At 46.4% G+C, this 10,995-nt stretch overlaps 1 protein-coding gene across 1 annotated transcript; it reads left to right on the top strand.

Annotated features, from left to right (window-relative positions):
• Window positions 1-7,189: 7,189 nt before the first annotated feature.
• On the top strand, window positions 7,190-10,649 carry LOC125790791 (uncharacterized). Its single transcript, XM_049473274.1, has one exon. It carries the CDS (start codon window positions 7,463-7,465, stop codon window positions 10,256-10,258), a length of 2,796 nt encoding a protein of 931 aa, XP_049329231.1. The 5' UTR covers window positions 7,190-7,462; the 3' UTR covers window positions 10,259-10,649.
• The last annotated feature ends 346 nt before the right edge of the window (window positions 10,650-10,995 follow it).

The raw sequence follows: 10,995 nt of genomic DNA, 5'->3' as shown, positions 1-10,995 counted from the left end.
CTCCTTAAGGCCATTAAAATTCTTCTGAAACTCACTGAGGTTCCCCTGAATCATTAGTGTTCCGTTCTTATAAATGTTGACAGTGGTCATCACAGTCTCTGTGTCATTGGGGTCTTTGATTTTCAGCTTCCACCCATTACAGATGCCCTCCTTCTTCACAGAGGGGTAGTGGGAGATCAGAGCTTTGTGCCACGAGCTGGGATGATCAGAGTAGAAGATGAGGTTGCTGACCTGACCGGTCCTGTACAGATCTGCAAACAGAGTTTCCGGCTTCTCTTTCAGGAGTTTCTGTTTGAACTGCTTTCGGGCGGTGTCAGTCTTTATCTCAGAAGGGTATGTGATTGTACAGATCTGTACAGAACTGCAGAGTGAGGCCACACTCTCTTCAGGACAGCAGGGGGGGAGCAGCGCTTCTTCTGATTGGCTCATTTCGAATGCTCATATGAGTGTCCCCCACAGAATGTTTATTTTCAAAAGTCAACTGACAATTTAGCTTTAGCCTTTAGCTTATCTTAAGCTTTGTTATTAAAAATCACTTAAAAACAGGTAAATTTAAGTGAATAAACTCTTAATTTTTCCCTCCACTGTGTGAACAAAACATGTCACTCACAGATGTGCTGCTGTTGATTGTAAATGCTGCTGTAGGAGATGAGTTTTCCTCTGTTTCCTCTGACTTCAGTTCTGCTGTTAGCTGTTCTGCCTGGATGTGTCCTCTCTTATAGTTATAAGAAGAAATCCTTTAAATTGTTGCAGATTCTGTTGTTTTTAGTCTTGTTTTTTGTAGATCCATACTTACTGATCCCTTATGTAGAGTTTATTCATATTATTTTATGATTTCTCTTATTTAAAACCAGAAAACAACAAGAAAATCTGGGAGCTCACACTAACATGACTGTCATAGAACTCTTTCTCTGTATCCTCCTCTCCCTGTATCCTCCACTCCCTGTATTCTCCTCTCCCTGTATCCTTCTCTCCCTGTATTCTCCTCTCTCTGTATCCTCCTCTCTCTGTGTCCTCCTCTCCCTGTATCCTCCTCTCCCTGTATTCTCCTCTCCCTGCATTCTCCTTTCTCTGTATCCTCCTCTCCCTGTATCCTCCTCTCCCTGTATTCTCCTCTCCCTGTATCCTCCTCTCCCTGTATTCTCCTCTCTCTGCATTCTCCTTTCTCTGTATCCTCCTCTCCATGTATCCTCCTCTCCCTGTATTCTCCTCTCTCTGCATTCTCCTTTCTCTGTATCCTCCTCTCCATGTATCCTCCTCTCCCTGTATTCTCCTCTCCCTGTATCCTCCTCTCCCTGTATTCTCCTCTCTCTGCATTCTCCTTTCTCTGTATCCTCCTCTCCCTGTATTCTCCTCTCTCTGTATTCTCCTCTCCCTGTATTCTCCTCTCTCTGTATTCTCCTCTCCCTGTATCCTCCTCTCCCTGTATTCTCCTCTCTCTGTATTCTTCTCTCTCTGTATCCTCCTCTCCCTGTATCCTCCTCTCCCTGTATTCTCCTCTCTCTGCATTCTCCTTTCTCTGTATCCTCCTCTCCCTGTATCCTCCTCTCCCTGTATTCTCCTCTCTCTGTATTCTTCTCTCTCTGTATCCTCCTCTCCCTGTATCCTCCTCTCCCTGTATTCTCCTCTCTCTGTATTCTTCTCTCTCTGTATCCTCCTCTCCCTGTATTCTCCTCTCTCTGCATTCTCCTTTCTCTGTATCCTCCTCTCCCTGTATTCTCCTCTCCCTGTATCCTCCTCTCCCTGTATCCTCCTCTCCCTGTATTCTCCTCTCTCTTGTTGAGAATTTAAAGGTTAAAACAGTGTCTTATAATCATGGAAACTATCAATTAAGGGTTAAAACATTGTTGCCCTATAATCATACTAAATACTTAATGAAAAACCAGTCAGGATAATCCATTAATGATTTTAATAAGGTTTACTCAATATGTTAATCAATTAATATGTTACTTGTATTCAAAAGGGAAGTACTTAGCACTTTGTAATCTTTATTCATGTTGGTGATCATATGTTAACAAACACAGTACTCTTTAGAATCATATAACAAATGTAGTTTAATTGAGTTTGCACAGGAATGTTTCACAACACATGGGTAGCCATCTGTGGCTAGTTAGGCCTTGAGACTGAGGGAGGTTGACCCGTCCCCTTAGACCAAAGATAAGGAGGGAACTTCTACTGAATTTATGTTGCCAGAGCCAGGCGGGAGGACAATAGATTTATTATACCGAAGACGTAGGTGGCAGGCAGGCACGGGGTCATGTCAAGATAGGATACAGTTTATGGGACCAAAGGGGGCTGGTCAACCTTCTTCACTCACACCATAGTGGGATGATCTATATAATCTTGTGTATGTCTTTTTGTGTTAGAACATTCTCCTTGACTCTCTGAGCGGAGCATTGTTCCCGGAAGATCTTCTGAAATAAACTGTTTAATTTGCTGCAAACCTGGTATCCTGACTCCTCTTGACTTCTCTACTCATCTCAACCATTTAAAAGAACTCAGGGGAAACGCACTGGAAACGGCGCTGTAAGGGGTAGTGCGGCCTTTCCTCAACAATTTGGAGGCACCGCTGGGATGGTGAGATTTGGGCCAGAGAGGTTGATTCGGACCGCGGAGAAAACTGACTGAACCACAAGTCCTGGACGTCCTTCAATAAAAGGTAAGCAGAGCCTGTTAAAATCAAATTCTGCTGATTGGCGTACTCTAAATTGTGGACAAACTGGTTCATTTTGGTCAACTCCAATCCAAATTTTTGAGGAGGATACTATAGATTATTTAGATCGATTTGATAACAAATTGGATTACTGTATCAAATTGAGCTATTTCATATAGACACTATTTGGATTGAATTGGCAACAATTGGACTATTGTATCAAATTGAGTTATTGTCTTTGATGTTTTCTGTTGGACGTTAGATATAATTGTGTCGGAGTGAGTTGTTGTATGTGATAGTTACTGCTGTACATTGGGGATAATTGACAATAGATTGGGTTACTATATTGGGTGTTTTATGTTGTATGTTGCGTGCTTTAAGAGGCGTGAATGGGACCATGTGGAAAAGCCTTCATTAGCGTGTGAGTGTTAGTTTAAAATAAATGAGTAGCTTAAAAGTGTGAACGGGGGTCCTTAGGTGTAATCGAAGGCGGACCGGGAGCGGTATCTCCCGGGTGGGCGGCGTCCCCACACATCACGGGTGTGGTAACCCCTCCTGGGCCGGACGCGGTCCCAGTTTAACTCGGTTTGGCGATTCCGCAGGAATTGGTGGTACCTGGAATATCGAACTACTATAACAGGGATTATAGTGGGACTTTGTGTGTGGCACTTTGTCAGAGACAAGTAATTGGCGTGAATGGGTCTAGTTTCTTAATTGAGTGAATGGGACGAGCCGAGAAGGCTCAAGTGTGACTGGGTTAGCAATTACAGGTACTTGCCTCCGTCAGGGACGGCTAATTCTAGAAGTGGGCACGGCTCGGCTGGCTGGTTTTCTTTTACACCAGGAGTACCTAGCGTTGTGTTAAAGGAATACACACAAGAACTTTTTCAGTGCGCCTGAGGGAGTCTTGACACACACACAGTATTGCTGTACATTTGAGCAAAGAGAATCTGCGGATAAATAGGGAGCGGTATCTCCCGGGTGGGCGGCGACCCACTGCTTGTGTGCATTGCTTATTTGTGTCTTGTCTGGGGTAAAACAAACAAATAAAAAGGGGGTATGTGTAGCAGTATAAACTATAAGTCTATGTGAAGTGAGTCTGTGGCCAATAAGTGTGAGAGAGTATGCGTGTGTATGTGTGCATCTTCCAGGGATTAAGAATGTATTTAGCCTTGTGATTGTGTATATGTGACTGATAAACTAACAAAAAGGGGGTACACGAGCGTCTGTTACAGTGGTTAAAGGTGTGCCTGTGAGGGTGAAAGTGTGCTGTAAAGTTTTCCAGAGAGAGAGAGAAAACGTGAATTTTTTTGTTGGATCTGGGGGGCTTGGAAACGTGTGTGTCTGTGCGATCGACAGAGAGTGTGTGTGGGGTGGACAGTGAGACAGAGTGAGGGAGCTGGTGGATGCAACACGGAGAGTGTGGTGCTGTGTATAAGGCTAAAGAGCGCTCAGCTGCTATTAGGTGTGATTGAGAGCGCTGGTGTGAGTGTGAGAGTGAAAGTGTGTATTGAGTGTGTGACCGAGTAGAGGATAAGAGGCAGAGTGAGGGAGCATAGGACATACAGACAGCCCAACTGCAGGGGGCGGGTCTAGGAGAGGTAGGAGGAGTAGAGAGGCGGAGTTGACCACGCCCATTAACGTTGGGCAGTGTGTCGGTGATTTTGGCTTCATTTGAGCATACATCGCTGAAGAGAGTTAGATCAAACAGTGCAGCGGACATAGAACAAGGGAGTATAAGCCTTTTAACATGGAGAACAGTGAGAAATACACTTGGGCGGCCATATCAGAACAAGTAAAATACTTGGTTATAGCCCTATGGGATGGGAGACAGGACAAAGAAACTAGAAAACAGGAGGAGATAATGAGGGGGAGGATTGAAGTAATCGCTAAAGAAAGGGGACACACACTAGAGACAGAAGGGGTTAAACTATCAACCCTGTTGTGGGACCAGTGGAGGAAGGCCAGAGCAGAGCAGGATACAGCTAAGGCTGAGTTAGAGAAAGCGAGTAAGTTGAAGCAAGGGAAATGGAAGAAACTGTGCAAAGAACACCAAAAGGAGGCAGAATACTGGAAGAGACTGGCTGTGACTTTACAGGGAATGGAGCACAAGGTTAAAGTGAGCAAGCTAGAGACTGAGAAAAGTCAGAAGTGCCCAACAGACCCCAGCAATGAAATCCTAGAGAAGCCACCACCATATCACACACAAGAGTTCAGCCCATCTGCCCCAGTATCAAACACATCGGGCCTAGTCATGCCCCTTTATCAGATAACAGAGGGAGTTATGGAAGTGACATCTGCACAGCCAGACACAAAACGAACATCAACAGAGTTGTATCCCGGGAGAGAACTGAGACAGATGCAATCAGTGAGGCCAGAGTTTAATCCTAGCTGCACATCCAGCCGTGATTACACAGACTTTACTGAAACAGCTGTAGGGGGTGGACCAAGAGAATTAAACATGGAGTTTCCCTTCATGGACAGGGTTGACAGAGAACACAGACCACAATCACATGTACATAGCACACCACACGAGCCCAAGGCAACATTAGCTGAGCACAAATACCATTTTAGTGATTTCGGAGAGCACTCTGGGATCAGAGGGGAACTAGTAATAATTAAGGCTTTCATACAGGGGTCAGTAGCATCATCAGAACAGGAAGACAGGTTTGCTGAGGCAAAAAAGGAGACAGAGGGGAAGGCACATCTTGAACAAGAGATTAAGGAAACTATATCACAAGCCAAAAGTTTACTGGAGCAACTTGAGGAACACACAGGCATACCAAGTGAAAGCATAAGACAGGATCGCATGTATACACGTTCACAAGCTAGGTCACTACAGCACTTAGTGTGCCCTTTAATTGAATCCATCACAGGCGCAGGCAAGAGATATAAACCTTATGGATATGGTGACTTGACTGCTCTAGAAAACAAGCTCCCTCCACTAGTGGAGGGAGGGACATTATGGTTAGATAAGTTGGACTCACTGACAGCTGGACAGACTTTAGCCTTAGGTGACTTAGGTGACTTAGGGCGATAGCAGCCAGGTGTATGACCACTTCTGAACTGAGGAATCTAGAACTTAATGCTGGTATCACAGCTTATCCAGACGACGACCCACTGACTATGCACATAAGGGTACTAGGGGATGAAGTAAGAACCATGTTTCCATTTAAAAATGCATCACGAATCTCTGTATTTGACTGGGATGAATCGGTGGACCCACGCACACATTTGGCACACGCCATTCAAAAATGGGTATTGACCACTGGGTGTCACCCTGAGAGAGGCATTGGTTTAGAGAGGCTATTTTGAAAGGGTTGCCAGAACAAGTGCAGGATCGGATGAGAAGTAATCCAGAACTCCCTGAGAGTGACTCAAAGCCAAATGGACACTACATCTGGTTCATCACATGCAGCAAGTACAAGATAAACATAAGAGGGCTGTAAAAGAGAAAGAGCAGCTTGAGGAACAATTATTGCACTTGCAGCTTAATGAAGCACGAGGTAAAGCTACCGAAAAGAAAAGTTTGGGTAAAGAGAAAGGTTTAGTCATGGTGGCGGCCACCCCAAACCAACCACACCCAGCACCAGCTACAATAACACAGCAACCAATTATGCAAACACAGCAACCATTTATGCCAATGCAACAGCCAATTATGCCAACACAGCAGCAGCCTGCTCAAATGTACTCAACCCCACAATGGGCACAAGGGGGCAATGGTGGGGGATATGGCAGAGGAGGTAGAGGAAGAGGGAACTGGGGGTCGGCTCCTGGAGGGCCCTGCTGGTCATGTAACCAGATAGGTCACTGGGCTCGACAATGTCCGTACAACCAAAACCAGCAATATCTGCAGAACCAAGAATACCGACAACAAGCTCCACAAAGGGGGAGAGGACAAGGTGGATGGAGTGCTCAACACTGGGCTCCAAATGCGAACGCAGCTCCACAGCAACAGTTCCAAGGCCAGTATCCTATGCATGAGGGAGGTAACTGGTCGGGGGCACAACGCGAATGAAGGTGCCCAAGAGAAGACCCAAGCAGCATTCACCTGGCAGAACCGATGCTGCAAATGAGGGTTTTTGGCCGGGACATAGACTTTTTGGTGGACACTGGGGCATGTAGGTCTGTACTGAAGGGTCCACTCGATGAGGGCCTGGTCTCCAATGAAACGACATCCCTAATGGGCTTCTCTGGGTTTTTACAAAAGCTGCCATTCACGATCCCTGCACCAGTTCAGGGGGCAGGCCAAGTTCATGAACATTCCTTTTTGTGCGCCACGGCGGCACCAGTAAACATACTGGGCAGAGACTTGCTGATGAAAGCCGGGGCTACAGTATTGTGTGAAACAAATGGTCTGACAGTGACATTTCCAAATGGACAATTGATCAAATGCCATGGCGATGACGTCGGTCCTCATGTCTATCTGATGAAACCGGTGCAAGCTGAGACAGCAAACATTTACTGGGGTCTGGTGGCTGATCTGGGGCAACAGGGGGGCATAATCTGGGAGTTTGCTCAGTGGCGACCTTGGATTCTGTCTCTCGAGCCTTACTCCCCTCCCATTGATCCGTTTCATGTCACTTTATTTTATGATAGGGTGGATGAGGAATGGTACTCGGAGTGGTTTGGGGGGGAATTGGCTGACACCACCTCAACTGTTATTTCGGATCGGATTGTGGTAGGCCCAGAGGGGGTGGCAGCAGTAACACAATTAGGGGGAGACGCAGATATATTTTACATGGAGGGGGAGTTCCGCACATCTCTCTGGCATTCCATCCAGGGCACCAAGCCAAAGATCTGGGTCCAATGACAAAGAGAGCCGTGGAAGCATTAGATTGGACTGAAACACAGATACCACAGATAACCTACTCTAACAGCACAAAGTCATACTGCATTCAAATACAGGCGATAGACAGGGTGCTGTGGGAACACCGTTTCATATCCAGACATCATGGCAGGGAGCTTTGTGATCATCAACACACTGAAATTCTCTTAGCATCGATTCCAGACACACTGTGGGCCACAGGGCCTACAGATGTAGGCTTGGTGAATGATTGTGCAGACATCACCTTTGAACTACAGACAGACAGGGCAATTTGGGTGAGACAGTACTCACACAAACCTATTGCAGAAGAGGGGATAGCAGACACGATTCAGGGGTTGTGCCAAGCTGGGGTTTTAGAACCCTCAAACTCACCCTGGAACACACCTATTTTACCCGTTGAAAAGAAGGGTACAGGTAAATACAGGATGGCTCACGATTTGAGAGCCATTAACGCAGTCTTGGTAACACACACCATAGCAGTACCCAATCCTTATGTAGCCTTGTCCCAACTGACACCCACACAGACATGGTTCACATGTATTGACCTTGCCAACGCTTTTTTCTGTCTACCGTTACACCCTGACTGTAGAGATTGTGTTTCATTCACATTCAGAGGACAGCAGTACAGGTACACTAGACTACCACAAGGCTTTGCCTTGTCACCAGGACTGTTCAATCAAGTTCTTAAACGGTCACTAGAGGGGGTAGATCTGCCGGAAAACACGACCTTGGTGCAGTACGTGGATGACGTACTATTAGCGTCAGAAACTGACAAAGATTGTCTGACCGCGACTCACAATGTACTCCAGAGACTGAGTGACAAAGGGTATAAAGTGTCAAAAGACAAGCTGCAGGTGGGTAGGCGACAGGTCTCCTTCTTAGGACGAATACTGTCAGGTTCAGGCACAAACTTGTCTCCTATACACAAATCTAGCATCCTGTCACACTCAAAGCCACAGAAAGTGAAGGATATGTTGTCCTTCTTAGGCCTCACTGGGTACAGCAGACATTACGTGCCGAACTACTCAGGGCTGACCCAACCTCTGAGAGCCATGGTAAACGCCTGTGGCATGAGAAATGTAACGGCACAACTTGATTGGACAACTGAAGCAGAACAGGCATTCATTGAATTGAAACAGCTGCTAGCACAAGCAACAGACCTAGCAACACCAGACTACTCAAAACCTTTTTTCATGGATGTTTCTGAAACAGAAGGGGTGGTAAATGGGGTGTTGTTTCAGAAAAGAGGGGGAGAAAGAAATGTACTGATGCACGCCAGCATTATGCTGGACAGAATGGAAAAACGTCACCCAGAGTGCACACAACACGTAGCAGGGGTAGCCAAACTAGTGCAGAAAACAGCACACATTGTGATGGGACACCCCTTAACCATTCTCACAACACACAGTGTAGTGGCTTACGTGAATTCACACACCTTCACACTCACTACACTCAGACAGCAGAGGCTCAGCAAAATTTTGGAAGCTCCAAACCTCACATACACACATGAAGGGATAAACATGGCAGAAAGAATGGGGGAGTTTGAACCACATGAGTGTGAAAAGCTGGTGGAGAGAACAAGCAAAGTGAGGGCAGACCTACAGGCAGAACCTATCCCAGGGGGAGAGAACCTATACACAGATGGGTGTTGTTTTAGACATGAGCAGGAAGGGCTAGTGGCAGGATTTGCAGTAGTAGAAGAAGAGGGTGGTGAGTTTCACACAGTGAAAGCAGAGAGATTGAAAGGGCAACAGTCAGCACAGAGAGCTGAACTCAGAGGTGTAATTGAGGCTCTAAAGTATGGGGCAGATCAGGTAATAAACATTTTTTCTGATTCCTCGTACGTAGTACTGGCAGTGCACGTAGACCTAGGACAGTGGCAAAGGGGTGGGTTCCGGACAGCCGGAAATACGCCAATCAAGTATGAGAAAGAGATGAGAGAGCTAGCAGAAGCACTTTTCCTCCCGAAACAGGTAGCAATAATAAAGTGTAAGGGTCACGACGAGGGACACTCAGTAGTAGCCAGGGGGAACAGGGCTGCAGACGAAGCAGCAAAGAGAGTGACAGGATACAAGGTCAGTTACGTCATGATGACGTCAGAACAGGATGGGCAACTAATGCAGGAGTGGAACGGGGATGAGACAGGGAGGAAGATAACTCCAAGAGAAAAGAGAGCAGTGGATAGGGCCAGGCGAAGGTGGGAGGCCAATAAGATGGAGAGAGAACAGGCAGGACAGACAGGGCACTTAGAGGGAGATAAGGAGGCCCCAGGAGAAAAGGTACTAGACACAGATTACTCGATAAGCAAGCAGTGGAAATTGAAAAAGAATCAGGAAAAGGCAGAGTCAGAAGAAAAGACAGCATGGATACAAAGGGAGGCGAAGGACCACGGGGGAGTGTGGAGAGGACCAGATGGTAGATTTGTCTTACCAAGCACACTAAAAGATGAGGTGTTGTCAGAGGCTCATGGGGTCGGGCATGTTGGTATATCTCAAATGCTTCGTAATGTGCAGAATTGGTGGCATCCACAGATGAAAAACATGGTAACTGAATTTGTGAGTCGTTGTGAGGTATGTATGTTATACAACCCGAAGAAAACGATCAAACCGCCCTTAGGGAAATTTTCTAGGCAAACTACACCAGCAGGGGAGATTGTGATTGACTACACAGACATGATAGAGCCTGTGAGAGGATACAGGTATATTTTGATGTGTGTGGACATTATTCTGGGTGGCCAGAGGCGTGTCCTACAAAGAAAGAGGACAGCAAGTCTGTGATTAAGTTTCTGATCAATCAGTACATACCTCATCATGGATTTCCGACTCGAATAAGATCAGACAATGGCACTCATTTCAGGGCGAGCGACCTGAGAGAGGTTGAAACGATGTTGGGAATGAAACATTCATTCGGAACGGTGTATCATCCAGCTTCCCAGGGAAAAGTGGAGAGAATTAACCAAAATGTCAAAAACAAATTGGCCAAAATCTGTGCACAGACCAAATTGAATTGGTTAGATGCTTTACCATTGGCATTAATGTCAATTAGAAGCTCTGTGAATCAATCTACAGGATTCACACCATTTGAATTGGAAACAGGCCGAAGTTTTCCAGGTCCCACTAAAAAATTGGGTGGTGAAGTGACACATAAATCTCACAAGGCATATTTTAATGAACTGAAAGCTCTTGTTTCAGATTTCACAAAACAGGTGGGGGAAAAAGAGGACGTGGTGAGGAGGTGGACGATTCCAGAGGCTGAGTGGGTGTTGCTCCGCCACTACGGTCGGAAGTGGAACGCACCACGCTGGATTGGGCCATTCCAGGTGACAGAGAGGACACACGCCGTTCGACCGTCACCGGAGAGATCGCTTAGAGAGCCAGAGGGAGAGGTGAGAGCGGCAGCTGAATCGTCTGTCTCAGACGAAGGCCTGCAGCAGGAAGGAGGGGTAGCTGAATCCCCCTCAGAAGGCCCGCAGCAGGAAGGAGGGGCAGCTGAATCCCCCTCAGAAGGCCTGCAG

This window comes from Astyanax mexicanus, unplaced genomic scaffold (assembly GCF_023375975.1).
Source record: "Astyanax mexicanus isolate ESR-SI-001 unplaced genomic scaffold, AstMex3_surface scaffold_36, whole genome shotgun sequence".
NCBI classification, from domain to species: Eukaryota; Metazoa; Chordata; class Actinopteri; order Characiformes; family Acestrorhamphidae; genus Astyanax; species Astyanax mexicanus.
The sequence above is the reverse complement of the archived record's forward strand: the minus strand, read 5'-3'. Positions and strand labels throughout refer to the sequence as shown.